General features: G+C 37.0%; 3 protein-coding genes across 3 annotated transcripts; 1 reads left to right on the top strand and 2 right to left on the bottom strand.

Moving 5' to 3' along the window:
- Positions 1-1,001: 1,001 nt before the first annotated feature.
- On the bottom strand, positions 1,002-4,350 carry LOC139859218 (serine/threonine-protein kinase TIO-like). Its single transcript, XM_071848014.1, has 8 exons — positions 4,339-4,350; positions 4,106-4,203; positions 3,873-3,972; positions 3,588-3,686; positions 2,967-3,497; positions 1,567-2,574; positions 1,203-1,436; positions 1,002-1,052 (listed from the first exon to the last, which is right to left on the bottom strand). Exons 1-8 carry the CDS (start codon positions 4,348-4,350, stop codon positions 1,002-1,004), a joined length of 2,133 nt encoding a protein of 710 aa, XP_071704115.1.
- Positions 4,351-9,745: 5,395 nt separating this feature from the next.
- Positions 9,746-10,828, bottom strand: LOC139859217 (receptor-like protein kinase ANXUR1). Its single transcript, XM_071848012.1, has 2 exons — positions 9,890-10,828; positions 9,746-9,781 (listed from the first exon to the last, which is right to left on the bottom strand). Exons 1-2 carry the CDS (start codon positions 10,826-10,828, stop codon positions 9,746-9,748), a joined length of 975 nt encoding a protein of 324 aa, XP_071704113.1.
- A 3,910-nt stretch (positions 10,829-14,738) lies between these two features.
- On the top strand, positions 14,739-15,983 carry LOC139859216 (uncharacterized mitochondrial protein AtMg00810-like). Its single transcript, XM_071848011.1, has 2 exons — positions 14,739-14,858; positions 14,958-15,983. The coding sequence occupies exons 1-2, from the start codon at positions 14,739-14,741 to the stop codon at positions 15,981-15,983; spliced, it is 1,146 nt and encodes a 381-aa protein (XP_071704112.1).
- The last annotated feature ends 1,711 nt before the right edge of the window (positions 15,984-17,694 follow it).

Genomic DNA, 17,694 nt, shown 5'->3' with positions numbered 1-17,694 from the left:
TAGCATCCATCATGTTTGAGTAATCTGCCACCACCTTTAATAAAGCCTACAAGAACCATGAATAATAGATATACATGTCAAATTATATAAAGTGTGAACATCAAAAGTGGTACTACAAACACTCTTGTATTATATATATATATATATATATATATATATATATATATATATATATATATATATATATATATATATATATATATATATATATATATATATATATATATATGAAAGATGATATATAGGTATTACATTCAGTGCTCCTTTAGAGATCATATCTTCAATAAGTTTGTCGGAGTGGGCAGAAAGAGCGCCAAGACAAAGAGAAATCTTTTTAATTTCTTCGTCTGTGGTATCTGCTGAAAGTAGCATTTCTGCAAGTTGGGGTATACATATCCGTATGTCTTCATAAAAAAAATCACTATGTAATGCTGCCCACAAAATCTGTAAAATAGATAACGTCACGAAAGCACTCATCATGTATATATAAATAAAAAAAATTGATGGAGAATAACTAGTCGAAAACACAAAGACATCTTACAGCATACACGGCATTAGTGTCCTTATCAAATAACCGACCGACCAACAGACCAATGATGTTGTGTTTTGCCTGTAATATAATGAGCATCAAGTAATCAGGAAATAGATTGAATAAAATACACACGTCTATTTTGCAGATGTAATATAGAATCATCTCATAATACTTACCAACAAGCTATAAAAGTAGGAGCTATGATAGCACATATTTCCTATAACCAACAACGTCCAGGCACGCATGATTGGGTCTTCATGAGTTAGGAAAGCCTTCAACTGTTGTAAAACTTCCGCTCCATCTATATGCTTATAAAACCCCTACAATATATACGCTACTATATCACTAGGAATTGCAGTATATGGAATCTCATCTCATTTATAACAAAAATCAACTTGAATAAGACCTTCGAGAAATGATTCAATCCTTGGTTCGAAATGGTATTTAGTGGTTATGTATCCTTACATCATTACTCTAACAAGTGGTGAGGGAATGTGGATACCAAACCGCCAGTAACTAACTGGAACATTTAAGAAATTTGAAAGTCAACTTTTAAATTGACTAAATTGTTTTATTTGTAATTTATCTTTTTATATTATCATTTGTAAAACAAACCAAATCAGCTACTAATACAGATTAAGATTGGGACTTGTAACTATCAAGTACTGACCTCATCCAGTTCAGCTACTGCTGAAAGTATTTGCAGAACTTGTAACTTGACTTGAGTTGGTGATGAATCATCGAGTAACCTTTTCATTAAATCTGGATTTAAGAGACCTTTCCCAACTAGTTCGACAGCCAGTGACCGATGAGAGACCATTTTTAAAAGAAGGTTAAGAGGTATTTCAGTATCCTTTGTCTCCAAATGTTCAAAACAGATGAGTATTTGCCCTGGAAGTCCTACCTGAAGATTTTAAAGCAATAATTATTTTTTGCAAAATTATTTGAAGGTGTAATTACAACATTCAATTCTTTCATACCAGTATGAAAAAACTGAATAGACATTATGTACGTAATTACATATCGATATATACCTCTAAAAGGATTTTAATATACTTCTTCATGCTTCTTTTACTCTCCTCAGAAGCCACAAATGGAAACCCCAAAAGATAAGCTACACAATCAACTGTTTCTTTAACTCCCTTTTTTCCTCCACCAAGTCCACCCCAACACTGTAAAAGCTTAAGATGGACATCAGATATTAAAACATTCAACGCTTTTACATGTTCACTCTTAAGAAACACCTGGCGAATAAATGAACTGTCGCCTTGAAGACACAAGACTAATGAAAAAACTGCCCACACAACCCCAAGAGGCGAGAGTCCAATTTCATCTGAATGCTGCTGCTTGTTTCCTAACAGATCTATAAGACTTTGGGGGATATTGCGACCACCAAAGTCCTGAATAGCTAAAGGCCCACCCCACTGTATCTTGAAATGCAACAAAACAACTATCCAATCCCTGAACCCGTGCCAGTATGAGACCATATTGTTACCGGTTTTATCTCCTTGCGCGTCTGTTGTCGACATCCTTAGATAATCACCTAGTGTGGCACTAGGTGGGATCAAGGGAACGGCTATTTCACGAATTGATGTTGCAACAGACTCATTATATTCAAGGGAGCACATGTATCCAAGTGCCAACATGGCAGACATAGAATGGGGTCGAAAATTTTGTATTCCATCTGACAAAGAGTAATGGTGGGCCAGAACAGAGAGGCGTGACCGTTGCGTTTCAGGTGACGATGTAAGCATAATAACTGCAGTAGTTTCTCCAGTTTCAACATCTATGGCTTGTGCAACTGAAGCTAAAAAAAGGCATGACTGAAGAATTAAGTCATTTGGATCAGATACTTCACTTTTCAGGCTTTTTATATCTTCTTCTTGCGGATCTGTATCGAATGAAGCACAGAGAGAGATTATTGAAAAAACCTCTGAAATGATTGTATTTTCACCACCTGAATCAACCACTGAGGAGGAACTAGAGAGACCACATAAAACCCTAGCAACCGAATCATTATGCAGGCAGCACCTTAAGATAATCTGAAACAAACATATATACCAACCCCTTAGGAAATGCATGTGTAACTAGTTATTAATGAGTGGGTTTGGCTACATTTTACACTCTTATCTGGGGGAAAACAGGGTGAAAAGAGTAAACAAAGTAAAAATAACAAAAAGGGTCTAATAGGAATCAAACTGGTATGATGTCTCCCTAAGTGTATTACATATGAATGGACCTCCTAAAGCATATTACTTGAGATAATAAACTATTGTATTTGAGTTAACATATAAGTAGCTTTAATCCGTTGAAGTATTTTTATTTTTTCAAAGACAAACTCACACACACACAACAATAATTTTTTCTTTTAAATATATAAATATTCCACCATGGGGGCGGATAGTGACATTGCATGTAAAGCCTTTATAATCACCTGAATTGCAGAAGACCACGAGGCTTTCAACCGCTGCCGAAGACTATAGAAGATAGCAACCCGTATGGCTTCAAACCTGAGGAATGCTTGCGTCATTGATTCTACTATTTTTTCATAATCTTTATCGATAAATGGTTCACATTCATCTCCTTTAATGTTAATCCGATCCAAAGAGTGTGAATACATTGAGCTTAATGGAAACATAGGTGCATTTTCTTTTGTTGATTGAATCTCAAAAGCATCTATTAGTGACCAAATAGCCTCACATGCTTCACAAGCAGCACGTAACAAATTTGAGGAGCCAAACATGAGACTTGTACCACAAGTCACTAAGCAAGAGAGCAAAGTATCTATGACACCAGATGCTTTAGCATGATCCAATATCTCTTTAAGACCATTTGTCCCCACCCTAGAATCTTTGGTGGCCACAGAAGCTTTCAGATGTTTAGCTACTCCAGATATAACTAATGTAATGCAGGCAGCGAATTCATATACAAGTCTCCCAGATGTATCTTCGGCCCAACTAGTAACCTAAATACACTTAGTTTTGAGATAAAATAGCTACTAGAGTTTCTCATTTACATATACTTAATTATATCTTTGGTTGAGAGTGTAACTAACCGTTTTAGAAAGCGTCAGTACAGCAACCCAGTCCGTGACATATGAACCTCCAAACTGACCTCCATTGTTCACCAATGACTTCTTTCTATCTGAGAAACTCTGTAAAAGCAAGAAATTAATGACAAGATAGTGTCACCAGGTGACATAACAGGAAATTAGTGAACCCCATGCAATGATACGAAAAGAAACATAAATACAAACAAAGGCAATATCAATTTGATGTTGTACAAATGAAAGCAGATTTTGCAGTGGCTACCAGAGTTTGGACTCATTTCAGTAACATACCTTAACCAGAGTGTCGAAACTTGACCCCAAATGTTCCCCAGTAACAACAAATTCTGAATGACTCAACTCGGCCTGGTTCGACGTGGGAACATCTTGATCCCTGAAGTCATATGAACTCATTAGTTTAGAAATTCATGAAACGAACAAGTAACATTATGTTATATCATATTGAAAGACTAAACAAAAATATTTGGAAGCTTTATGAAAATGTAATAGAAGGGTAAAGAGATAACCAAGATTCGGGAAAACATATCGGTTTCCAATTTCCTCGAGATATAGTCACTTCTGATGAGATATCATGATAGTTATTCTCATCGCCACTAGAAAATAACTGTAGAGCATAACCAATTCATACTCTTATAAAACAAGAAAAGGATACAAGAAACTGAAAGCCAAATGATTCTTATTCGATTACTATGAATTCAGATTACAAAAGAATTGAATTATAAAAACGTTTAACTATTACAGTAATGATCATGCCTTATATACACATTACTGTAGTAGCAATACAAACGGCAAACTGACCAAGCATCCAACTACTAGGTCACCCCTTAGGATATAAGACAAAGGTCATATTATCGTGAAGAGTATTATGTGGCGATGCCAAACCTACAATGTACTGCTTTACACAAGAAGTGTGAGACGTCTAAATAAGGCAAAGGAGTTAAGTTATTTTTGTTGTAGTGTGAAGCTAGAACAAAATAAGTCGCAAGGACAAGGAAATCAGTATCAGAAATCCTAATTCAAGTGGATCGTTTGCTTGAGAGGGATCAGAAATGATCCAAGTGGGATAGTCTGTTTGGGTGGGATCAGAAATCCCAGATCCAAGTGGGATCGTCCTGACTTGGAGGACAAGTTGAAAGATCCGAATTTTTGGTCTATCTTGGTATTGGATTTTGTTTCTACCTTCTAGGTTTCCTATAAATTAAACCTTATTGTATTGTAACCCTTAAGCACAATAATCAATAAATTACTCTCTAGTTGGCCGTGAACTAAAGCAATCACAACGATTGCATATAACCACGTAATATCTTGTGTCGTTTACTTTTCTTTCATTATTTTGAACGTTTATTGTCTGTGGGATCAACATACTCAATTGGTGATCGTTGTTTAGGGTCCATAAATTCCTAAAAACTAGTATCTAGAGCATAGGTTCGATTAAAGGGCGCGATGGCGGATAAAGGAAAGTTTAGAATTGATCGGTTCAATGGGAAGGATTTCGGGTTTTGGAAGATACAAATAGAGGATTATTTGTATCAGAAAAAACTGCACTAACCTTTAAAGGAGAATAAACCTAATGATGTTAAACTAGAGGATTGGGATCTATTAGATAGCCAAGCTTTAGGGGCGGTTAGGATGTCTCTTGCCAAAAACGTTACTTATAATGTTATTAACGAGAAGACTACGTTTGGGTGCATTAACGCACTTACAAACATGTATGAGAAACCTAATGCTGTTAATAAGGTTTTACCCATGCGTCAATTATTCAACCAAAAGATGAAGGAGGGTGCTAGTGCTACGGATTATGTCAATGATTTTAACAATCTCATCTCAAGACTTGCTTCGGTGGAGATTGTATTTGATGATGACCTTCATGCACTGATCTTGCTTTCGTCTTTGTCTGAAAGTTGGTCGGGTACCGTTACGGCGGTTAGTAGTTCTACGAGAACTTCTAAACTCAAGTTTAAGGGGATTCGGGATTTGATTCTTGGAGAAGATACTCGTAGGAGGAATTCCGAGGAATCATCAGGATCGCTCTTGAATACTGACAAAAGGGGCAGGAAGAACGATAAGGGTAAGAAGAAGGGTAATAAATTCAAGAAGAGGTATAACTCTAGGGACCGAGAATTGGCGGTTTGTTGGAATTGCAATCAAAAGGGTCACTTTAGCCCTCAATGTAAGAATCCGAAAGCGGATAACGCTAGGGTGAACTTTACTTCCGAAGATACGGATGACGCTTTGGTGTGTTGTGTTGAAAATTCGGTTGAAGTTTGGATCATGGATTCGGGTGTATCATTACACGCTAATCCTAGTAAGGATATGATGAAGAATTTTAAACCGTATCGGGGGAAAGTAAGATTGGCAGATGACAAACGCCTAAACATAAGAGGCATTGGAGACGTGATATTAAAGACATCCCAAGGATCCGATTGGATTTAGAACGGAAGCTTATCTCAGTTGGTCATTGGATGAAGAAGGTAATCATACTACCTTTGGAGATTGCAAGTGGCGAGTTCATAAGGATGGTCGTGTTGTGGTTTCGGGACATAAAAGGGGAACTTTATACATGGTCAAGGTATTCGATGATGATGAGGTTAATGTGACGAGTAATGTAGGGGCCGATTCTACTCGATGGCACCGTCGTTTAGGGCATATGAGTGAGAAGGGGATGAAGTTTCTAGTTTCTAATGGAAAGATTCCGAATTTAAAGAAAATGAATATCGGGTTTTGCGAACCATGTTCCTTGGAGAAGCAAAAGAAGGTGTCATTCGGGAAATCGGGAATTGCATCAAATAAGAAGAAGCTTGAACTTGTTCATTCTGATGTTTATGGACCTACAACGGTCGAGTCACATGGTGGTTCCTACTACTATGTCACCTTCATTGATGACTCCACAAGGAAGGTATGGATTTACTTTCTTAAGGCTAAATCTGATGTATTTGCTACTTTTAAAGTGTGGAGAGCTTCTATTGAAAACGATACTAACTTGAAAGTTAAGTGCTTGAAATCTAACAATAGAGGTGAATACAGCAGCAAAGAGTTTAAAGACTATTATCAGAACATGGTATTCGTTTGTTGAAAACAGTTTCGGAAACACCACATCACAATGGGGTTACCGAACGCATGAACTGGACACTCAATGAAAGGGCTAAGAGTATGCGGTTACATGCGGGTCTACCAAATATGTTTTGGGCGGATTCGGTGAATAGGGCAGCTTATTTGATTAATAGGGGACCCTCGACACCGTTAGAGTTTCAAATTCCTGAAGAAGAATAGACCGGTAAAAAGGTGAGTTTGGCTCAGTTAAGGGTTTTCGCTTGTAATGTTCATGTGAAGACCAAAGACATTAACAAAGACAAGCTTGATGCAAAATCAAGAAGATGTACATTTATCGGGTATGGTTTGGATGACATGGGTTATAGGTGTTGGGACAATGAGGCGAGGAAGGTGATTCGTAGTCGAGATGTTATCTTTGATGAAAACTTGTTGTATGGCACTAAGGTAACGGTTAATTCCAATAATGATTCGGTTATGTTTGATGATATTGTTAATGTGAATACAGGTTCTAGTGGGAGTTCGGAAACTATTGAATTACAGAGTAACGGTGAGGATCAAAACGATGGGGATGATTCGGAGAGTGGTGAAAGCTCCGAAAGTAGTGGGAGCTCTAATGGTGGAGATAGTGGCAATGTAACTCAATCACCACAACCCGATACACCACCATTGAGACGCTCAAGTAGAACGCCCAAACCTAATGTTAGGTTTTATCCATCGGTAACCCACTTTCTCTATATCGAAAATGGTGAACCCGTGAGTTATTTTGAAGCAAGACATTCTAAAGAATCCATACACTGGGAGCTTGCTATGAAAGAAGAGATGGGGTCACTAATAAAGAACAAGACATGGTCACTAGTGAAATTACCTCCAAATAAAAATGCGTTGCAAAATAAATGGGTCTTTCGGGTCAAAGATGAGTTAGACGGGAAAAAGCGGTACAAGGGTTGGTTAGTAGTTAAAGGGTTTCAACAAAGGGAGGGGGTCGATTTTAAAGAGATTTTCTCGCCGGTTGTGAAGATGACTACTATTCGGTTGGTTTTGAGTATTGTTGTTGCCGATGACTTACATCTAGAACAGTTAGATGTTAAGATCGCGTTTTTACATGGGGATCTTAATGAAGAGATTTACATGATGCAACCTATGGGCTTCGAGGTAGTTGGTAAAGAGAAGTGGGTTTTCTGTACGGGTAGAAACACGCACCTCGGCAATGGTACTTGAATTTCGATGACTTTATGACTAGGAAAGGCTTCATGAGAAGCAATTCGGATCATTGTTGCAACTTGAAGAAATTCAAGTCCTCCTATGTTATATTGTTACTATATGTTGATGATATGTTAATTGCAGGATCGGACATGTCGGAGATTAATAAGTTGAAGAGACAATTATGTCTTGAGTTCGAAATGAAAGATTTGGGTGCTGTTGAACAAATACTCGGGACGAGTATTACAAGGAATCGGGTTGAAGGTACTTTAACTTTGTCTCAAACCAAGTATGTCGAGAAAGTGTTAGAGCGGTTCAACATGGAAGATTCAAAGGCACGATCCTTGCCTTTATGCGGCACTTTGAAGTTATCGAAGAGTCAATCACCTACAACGGATAAAGAGAAAGAGGCAATGGCTCAAGTTCCTTATGCATATGCGGTTGGAAGTGTTATGTATGCTATGGTATGCACAAGACCCGACATAGCTCATGCAGTGAGAGTTGTGAGTCGGTTTATGTCGAAACTGGGTATTGAGCATTGGGAAGGAATAAAGTGGATTTTGCGCTACTTAAAAAGTACTTTTAAAATGGGGTTTCAATTCACTAAAAGTGATTACATTTTAAGAGGGTACGTTGATGCTGATTTGGGTGGATGTGATGATTCGGGGAAAAGCACTATGGGTTATGTTTTCACGGTTGGGAAGACTGCGATTAGTTAGTTTTCTAGACTCGAAAGATGTGTTGCATTATCAACAACGGAGGCTGAATATATGGCCGTCGCCGAAGCAAGAAAAGAACTAGTTTGGTTGAAGAATTTTATGGAGTTGGGGCGAGTTCAACAAAATTGGGTCCTTTACTTTGATTATCAAAGTGCTATCCATTTAGGGAAGAACCCGGCGTTTCATGGTCGTACGAAGCATATAAAGCTAAGGTATCATAAAATTCGCAAACTCATTGAAGATGGTACTTTAGTTGTTACGAAAGTTCCTGGTACTAAGAATCATGCTGATATGTGTACCAAGGTGGTTACGATCGGGAAGTTAAATTTGCATAGCTTCAACAGGTCTTCTTATGAACTGATGAGAGAAGACGTCGACTAGAGAGTTTTAAGGGTTATTGATTTGATTTCGACAAGTAGTGTTGAAGACCTTGTATCGAAAGTCTACTCTTCCAGCGTTGTTGAGTTTGCGTGTCCCATGTTTGATTGGCTGTATAAAAGGTGGTTCGACGTTCTTGGTTGGAATGAATGTATTTTGGTTTGAAGGGTTGACGAGATTGGGTTTGTTCAATCTTCAAGTGGGAGATTGTTGTGGTGTGAAGCTAGAACAAAACAAGTCGCAAGGACAAGGAAATCATGATCAGAAATTCTGATCCAAGTGGGATCGTTGCTTGGGAGGGATCAGAAATCCTAATCCAAGTTGGATCGTCTGTTTGGGTGGAATCAGAAATCCTGATCCAAGTGGGATCGTCCTGACTTGGAGGACAAGTTGGAAGATCCGAATTTTTTGTCTATATTTGGTATTGGATTTTGTTTCTATAATCTAGGTTTTCTATAAATTAAACCTTATTGTAGTGTAACCCTTAAACACAAAAATCAATAAATTACTCTCTAGTTGGCCGTGGACTAAAGCAATCCCAACGATTGCATATAACTACGTAATATCTTGTGTCGTTTACTTTTCTTTCATTATTTTGTCCGTTTGTTGTTTGTGGGATCACCATACTCAATTGGTGATCGTTATTTAGGGTCCATAAATTCCTAACAATTTTAATTATTAATATTAACAAATAATATTAAATAGTAATATTGATCGGTTAGACATATTTGCTGATTTTAATTTCATTAATTTTCAAATAAAATTATTTTAATCCTAAAACACTGTGCAGGACAATTTTCAGGATATTGTGCAAGACTTTGCTGCTCTCACCGCCTAGTATTTTTCAAAACTATTTCTTACGAGATTCATTAACATTCACGTTGTCGCCAAAACAACGTAGTTATTTTCCTTATACATAAAATAACTTCATTAGAAACTTACCAGGAGGTGTAGTGCTCTCTCAAGTTCATGTAACACCAGATCCATTGACGGGCGTCCTTCCCGATCGTCCAACAAACATTGATATGCAATCCGTGAGAACTTTTTCATGGAGTTTGAGTCCAAGTAGTCCCTCAAAGTTGGATCAATAATCCGACTTAGTTTATTTTTCTTGTAATAGCTCTGGGCCAGTTGAGGTAACAATCGTTGTTTACCCTCTGCATCTTTAAAGAAGCACAACCGGCCACATAGGACCTCAAACAGTACGACGCCGAATGAATAAACGTCTGACTCCTTCGTCAATATTCCGGTATGTTGGTAAGAGGGATCACAATAGCCATGTGTGCCACACGCGTTGGTGATGAGATACGAATCATTTTCGTTGGCACGACCAATTTTGGAGAGACCAAAATCTGAGATCATTGCCCTCCAGTTACTATCTAAGAGAACATTAGCACTCTTAACGTCTCTATGAATAACTCGTTCATGTTGTGCAACGTGGTTGTGTAGATGATCCAAACCACGTGCTGCGTCGATGCAAATATTTAGTCGTTGCTCCCATGTCAGTTGACAAGTGGGATTATTCTCAGCCGTAGATAGGTACTTGTCCAGGCTACCGCGATGTGCATACTCATAGATAAGAGCTTTTTCAGGGCCTTGATTGCAGAAACCAAGAAGGGAGACGAGGTTTGGATGTTTATAACGAGATAGCAATTGAATCTCTGTTAAGAACTCCTTAAGGCCTTGACCCGAAATTCTAGTATCAAGTCGCTTTATAGCCACGGTGGTGGTGAGTTCGTTTTGACCAGAGAGTGAGAGATGACCCTTATAAACAGGGCCATATCCGCCCTTTCCGATAATAGTTGTGAAGTTTTCAGTGGCTTCTGTTATAAGTTGAAATGATACACTGAGGTGCTCTAAGTCTTTGAATGGCATTGTCATGTGTAATTAAAGTTATCAAAAGATTAATGGAGAATGAAGAAAGAAAAAATAGTTGATAAAGATTAGCAGCAAAGGAGATGGATACCTTATGAATAGAAGAGAGATAAGACAGGACACTTTAGTGGAAATAGTAATTGTTTATTCCTTGATAATTAAGCTGCCTATTTCTCAACAGTGAAACCATCATAATATATAGGCCAAAGTGTTCAAATTTGGTAGATCGGGACTTTCATAATAAACATAATATATAGGCCAAAGTGGACCCTCTTGATTTCGTTAGTATCAAAGAAGACGACGCTTTTAGTTTAATGTATTAATAATAAATTAATAGGGAAAATTGTTTAAGCCTATAAGATGATTCATCTTATAATTAAACTACCAACTTTAAAACCATGTCCTTGCCAAAAACCAAAGAAAAAGACTCACGAAAAAGAGTTGCGTGTACTTTTTTGTCTTATTACCAGTTTTTAACATGCACCCTTGTTTTGTTCTAATCCTTAAACCGTCAGATTGTGCACTTTTTGGTGATGTTGCAAAGTCAAGGTCAAGAAGTGAAGTTTTTTAACGGGGACTGTTAAATTTTGAGTGCTAAAATTGCGGTGAATGACGTAGTAAAATATTATTGGTGTTGGATATAAAATATATTAATTAAAAATATATAAAAATTAATGCTAAAATCTGATTGGCTGGAGAGGATTTGACACTTTCTCCCATTTCCGTCACATATATGACTAACGCCCCTTTTCCGTCAGCTCTGACGCCCCATTAGAGGCGTTAGGGGCGTCAGAGCCCTGTCACCTAGCTTTCCATGTCATCTGACGGAAATTTTTGATGCCCCATTAGAATTGGTCTTATTACTATGTGCTTGAAATCATTTTGGTTATTATTATATTATTATACTCCGTATAAAACATCATCTAATACAAGTGTGACTAGAAACTATTTTGTTAATTATTAAAAAAATCCATGCTTTAATGGATCGAGCCATGCTAAAGTCTGATATAACTCAACTTGACTTAGTGAGCGAACATAATCAAGAGCCACATTGAAAAGATGAAACTGACTCAAGGAAAGAGCTGGGTTTAAGCTAAGCTAGAAAACCCATCAGATTGAAAAACCTAAACCATCAAAAAAAAAAAAAAAAAATGAAAATGAGGGAGCCCAAAAGAGGCAACCGTGACTTTTTCATTTAAAAAGAAGTATAAATAAAACGTGTCACGGTTCTCATCTCATCTCGTCCTAACACTATATCATAGATAGAGATGTAAACTCATATATAGACTCTTGATTAACAGACTTTACATTACTTTCGATAAGTAACCTTCACTGTACGTACCAGGTAACAGGACATACCTGGTACAACGCCACCATAAGCTCTGAAATCACTCGACTCAACCAGATCAGCTGACCCGACCTTCAAACAATCCAACAGACTATACAGTGTCTGCCACATGGGAATCTAACTTCTCCTTTATCTTACGATCTGTCAACGATAGACGGGCTCTGTCTGCATTCTCCTGAAATTCATATAGTAACTTGTTAGGTATGTTCTAAACATCTGATTTTTGAATTTTACCTATGTAAGTATGCACGGTTTCAAACAATAAAAAAAATGGTATACATATTCAGATACGAAAACTATACAAACTACGTCTATGTTTAGTATTATATTTATAGGAATTTGAGTTATATCCAAATTCCTCCCATACGTGTTTTTCATATGCTTGTTGTGCAAGTATAGAGACATATTAGGATTCCTATTTAGTTTCCTTATGTAATTTGATTTCCCTATTAGCCTGTATAAATAGGTGTTTATATCTATCAATAAAATTATCACTAGATTATTCATCAAAATTTATATGGTATCAGAGCAGAAGATCCGCTAAACCTAGTCGACCAAAATCAACCAAAATCCATAATTGAATCATCCAAATTCAATCGAATTAAAACCTCTGTAACTCCCAAAACCAATTTCAACAGAATTACAGAATCAATAAACCTTTCAAAATCAATCAATCATGGCAGGCGACACAGAAAGTTCAAACAAGAATGGAGTTATCGACACCAACTCACCGATGTACATCCATCCATCAGATTACCCCAAACAAATGCACGTCAATGAAACCCTTTCAGACAGTAATTATTCTGACTGGTCACAAGAGATGATTAACTTTCTTTATGCGAAAAACAAAGTGGGATTTGTTGATGGCACCATCAAGAAACCAAACGAGGCTGATCAAAATTACATGCCTTGGATGCGTTGTGATGCAATGGTAAAAAGGTGATGACAACTATGGATACTTGGCACAAAAGATTAGGACATGCATCTAGTGACAAACTCATTCGAATAGATTTTCTTAGTAATAGTAAATTTGATCAAATGTGTGATTCTTGTTCTAAAGCTAAACACACTAGACTTCCTTTTCAAGTTAGTAGTATTAAGACTAATGAATGTTTCGAGTTAATTCATTGTGATATTTGGGGTAAATATCGTGTCCCGTCTCTATCTGGTGCTAATTATTTCTTAACCATTGTCGATGATTTTAGTCGATCCGTTTGGGTTTTTCTTTTGAAATTCAAATATGAAGCTAGTAGTTGTTTGATGAATTTTCATAACATGATAAAAACTCAGTTTGGTAAGCCCATCAAAAGAATTCGTAGTGACAATGGAGGGGAATTTACCTCCATTGATATGCAAAGTTTTTATAATGAGAATGGTATTCTTCTTGAAACAGAATGTCCACACACACCACAACAAAAGGGAGTTGTAGAAAGAAAACATCGTCATTTACTTGAAACGGCTAGGGCTTTAATGTATGAAGCTGGGCTACCTAAGAAGTTTTGGAGAGAATGTGTGTTAACTGCAACCTTCATCATCAATCGTCTACCTTCTAAAGTTATTAAAAACAAAAGTCCTTACGAAGTTGTTTACAAAGAAAAACCTGACTACAACTTCATGAAAATATTTGGTTGCTTGGTATATTATAGGAACACCTCGACTAATGGAGACAAATTCGAAGTAAGGGGGAGACCGGGTATGTTTTTAGGATATCCAAAAGGAACAAAAGGATACAAAATTTATGATATCAAGGATAATAAAATTGTTATCTCAAGAGATGTTAGATTCATTGAAAATAAGTTTCCTTTTAAAATTACCTCTACACGGTTAGAAGACACCACAAATCAGTTTGATATTATGAATGATCCTTTTGTTTATGATATACCACCAAGTGAAATTACTGATGAAGGTGATGGTCATAATAACCCACACATAAATAATGGCGACTTGGCCCAAGAAACAAGTCATCATGAGCAAAGTAATAGTGAGACCTTGGACCAAAATAATAATAATTCTGATGGGGAAGGTCATGTTTTGAATAACTCGGTCAATGAAGATTCTTTGGCTACTACTGAACAACACAGCAGATCAAGAAGACATAAAAGTTAGCCACGTTATCTGGATGATTTTGTTGTTCAATTACCCCCTTCGGTTGATAATGCACGCACTCCCGCACATCAAGACTCCATGGTACATCCTCTTTCCAATTTTGTTTCTTATGAATCCTTTTCTACATCTCACAAGGCCTTTTTAGCTGCCATCGATTCCTACGATGAGCCAAAGTTTTTTTATCAGGCTGTTAAAAGCAAGTCATGGAAAGAGGCAATGCAAAAGGAGGTCTGTGCTCTTGAAGATAATGGCACATGGAGTCTCGAAAAGCTTCCCGTTGGGAAAAGAGCCAATGACTCTAAATGAGTTTATAAGATTAAGTATAAACCAAATGGGGACGTTGAGAGATATAAAGCGCGTCTCGTTGCTAAAGGTTTCACTCAAATGGAAGGTGTCGATTACCATGATACTTTTGCCCCGGTCGCTAAGCTTGTTACAGTTTGAGTATTGTTGTCTGTAGCAATGAAAAACAATTGGCACATCCATCAGTTAGACGTAAATAACGCTTTTTTACATGGCGACTTAGATGAAGAGATCTATATGAAGATTCCGCAAGGTTTCGCCAAGGAAGGAGACACACGCGTCTGTCGTTTCAGGAAGTCTATTTATGGTTTGAAACAAGCCTCATGAAACTGGTATCACAAGTTTACCCATGCGCTTGTTGCTCTTGGTTTTCATCAGTCAAAAGCTGATCATTCGTTGTTCATATATGATGATAAAGGTATCTTCGTAGCCGCACTTATTTATGTTGATGATGTGATTTTAGTTGGGAATGATACTACTAAAATCAAACAAACCAAGGATGACCTGGATACACAATTTAGTATAAAGCATCTTGGAAACCTCAAGTACTTTCTCGGTATTGAAGTGGTTAAGACGTCTGAAGGTTTAGTCTTGAGTCAAAGGAAATACACCTTAGACATTTTAGCCGATTGCAATTTTGATGGGTGTAGACCAAGTACTTTTCCTATTGAGAAAAATCACAAGTTAGATCAATGTGAAGATGCACCAAAAGTTGATGCAACATGCTATCGTCGTCTAGTTGGTCGATTACTTTATTTGCAGTCTACACGACCTGATGTTACGTATTCAGTTAATGTCTTATCACAGTTTGTGGCTGATCCGAGACAACCTCACATGGATGCTGTTTATCGAGTACTTCGCTATTTAAAAACTACGGTTGGACAAGGTGTCTTACTACCACGAGCTGGTGGTTTTAATCTCTCAGCCTATTGTGATTCTGACTGGCTTGGTTGTCCTTACACGCGTAGGTCACGAACTGGATACATACTTCTACTTGGTGGAGCTCCGATCTCATGGAAAACCAAGAAACAATCAGTTGTGTCTCGCTCTTCTGCAGAAGCAGAGTATAGATCCATGGCTTCCACGGTTAGTGAGATTTTATGGGTTCGTTGGCTTCTCAAGGATTTCAACATTAATTCTAAAGAGCCAACTCCGCTATTTTGTTATAATCAAGCTGCACGTCATATTGCTAATAATCCCGTTTTCCACGAACTCACTAAACACGTTGAAATGGATTGTTACTTCGTTCGTGAAAGAGTTGAGTCCAAAGAAGTTCTTCCTTGTCCCATCGCCACTACGATGCAGATAGCTGATCTTTTAACAAAGAGATTAGGGACGCAACAGTTGCAGTTTTTGCTTAACAAGTTGGGCACTCGTAATCTTCATGCTCGAGGGGGAGTATAGGAATTTGAGTTATATCCAAATTCCTCCCATACGTGTTTTTCATATGCTTGTTGTGCAAGTATAGAGACATATTAGGATTCCTATTTAGTTTCCTTATGTAATTTGATTTCCCTATTAGCCTGTATAAATAGGTGTTTATATCTATCAATAAAATTATCTCTCGATTATTCATCAAAATTTATAATATTAATAACAAAACAAGAGCTTTTTCATTATAACTAAAATTGCTAATGTTTGTGTTGTTAGTTCTTAATTAGGAAGAATGTACAGTTACCTTCCACACATTCTCAGACACTAATTATGTCCACACATTCTCAGACACTAATTATGTCCACACAAACTCAGCCACTAACACACTATATATCAAAACATCACACATATTTACCTACCACGGACTAAACAGGATTGTTCATTTAACTGCAGCTCACAATAAGCCTTTTCCCAAACAAGCTAGCAAAGACAAAAATAAGATAACAAAATCAAGGCACCAAAAATACACACGCACTTCCGTGCATTCGTATACAAACAAGCCAGTAGCACAGGCCTCTGAGTGTACACTAATGATACAATTACAAACGTACACCCCATCTTAGGTGTGATGGTAACTGTCAATATGCAGAGTTTTGATCTGAACTCATTGTTACTGTTACATACACCCCATTGTACAGAATTCTACGGAGTATAAACTAAGAATCCCATTAGTCTCAACTGATTGAGTTGCACCAACTATGATCATCATATTCATATGCATATATGTGTATAGATATATGATAAACAGTTGAACACCTTAAACCTACATACTAAACCCTAACACATCTTAATTCATCTATAGTAGTGCAACAAATATAATCATATAAGCATGCTTTTTAAAAAAAAAAAAAAAAATCATATAAGCAAATTAAAATATACATCTAATCCTAAACAACAATTACAATTTACAACGGATCATATAAATATGAATTATAACTAAAACAGTACGGAAGTATAAACAGGACCTTTTTCTCAAGGGTTAAATCTACAAATATGCTATATACTTTCTCAAATGTCCCGATGTCGCTCATATACCCATTTGCGTCTCATTCTCGGCTATATACTTTCAAAAAGTGTACCAATGTCAACATTTCATTACCGGTTACCTGAACGGGTAAAGTTAATTATTTAACATTTTTTTCATTTTATATGGCTACAAATAGGTAATATGCTTTCAGTTTTGTTCCGACGTAGGTTATATACTTTCGGTTTTTGTTCCGATGTATCACCGACGTATTATAACTACTTAAAAGCCACGTCATCAATTGTTTTCAGTTTTTGTTGTGACTGTTTTCTTCATCCAGTGATGGCTCCAAGGGTTCTGAACTGTGATAAGTTTGATATATCTTGACACGGAGGTACGTCTAGGTACATGAGCCGTTCTCTTGAAGTAAAGAACATGTACAACTATGATGTTGATGTTCTTTTTCTTGTTTCAAAGTCGATTTTGTAGGATCCATCGATAAATTGTCAAACCTTGCAAATAATAAAGCTATTGTGTCTTGTGCCGTTATCTTAGTTACTTACAGGTCTGAACTAGTTTAATGTACTTTCTAGACCTTAAAATGTAATCATGCAAGCTGAGCCCTAATCAAATAAGTCTAGAAACCTTTGAATTAAAGTTGGGCTTTAAACAATTAGATACATAATGGACTTCATAGGCCTAGTTAACACTAATGGA

This window comes from Rutidosis leptorrhynchoides, chromosome 7 (assembly GCF_046630445.1).
Source record: "Rutidosis leptorrhynchoides isolate AG116_Rl617_1_P2 chromosome 7, CSIRO_AGI_Rlap_v1, whole genome shotgun sequence".
Taxonomy (NCBI): Eukaryota; Viridiplantae; Streptophyta; class Magnoliopsida; order Asterales; family Asteraceae; genus Rutidosis; species Rutidosis leptorrhynchoides.
Note: the sequence above shows the minus strand (reverse complement) of the source record. Positions and strands in the feature narration are given on the sequence as shown.

Excerpts from the sequence above, each read along its gene's own strand:
- LOC139859218 (XM_071848014.1), bottom strand. Across the intron at positions 3,687-3,872 it reads GTTTCGACACTCTGGTTAAG|AGTTTCTCAGATAGAAAGAA; the intron begins GTATGTTACTGA and ends TTGCTTTTACAG. Across the intron at positions 1,053-1,202 it reads CAGTAGCTGAACTGGATGAG|TTAGTTACTGGCGGTTTGGT; the intron begins GTCAGTACTTGA and ends TAAATGTTCCAG.
- LOC139859217 (XM_071848012.1), bottom strand. The coding sequence starts at position 10,828 with ATGACAATGCCATTCAAAGACTTAGAGCACCTCAGTGTATCATTTCAA. Across the intron at positions 9,782-9,889 it reads AGAGAGCACTACACCTCCTG|GCGGTGAGAGCAGCAAAGTC; the intron begins GTAAGTTTCTAA and ends GAAAAATACTAG.
- LOC139859216 (XM_071848011.1), top strand. The coding sequence starts at position 14,739 with ATGAAAAACAATTGGCACATCCATCAGTTAGACGTAAATAACGCTTTT. Across the intron at positions 14,859-14,957 it reads CCAAGGAAGGAGACACACGC|TCAAAAGCTGATCATTCGTT; the intron begins GTCTGTCGTTTC and ends GGTTTTCATCAG.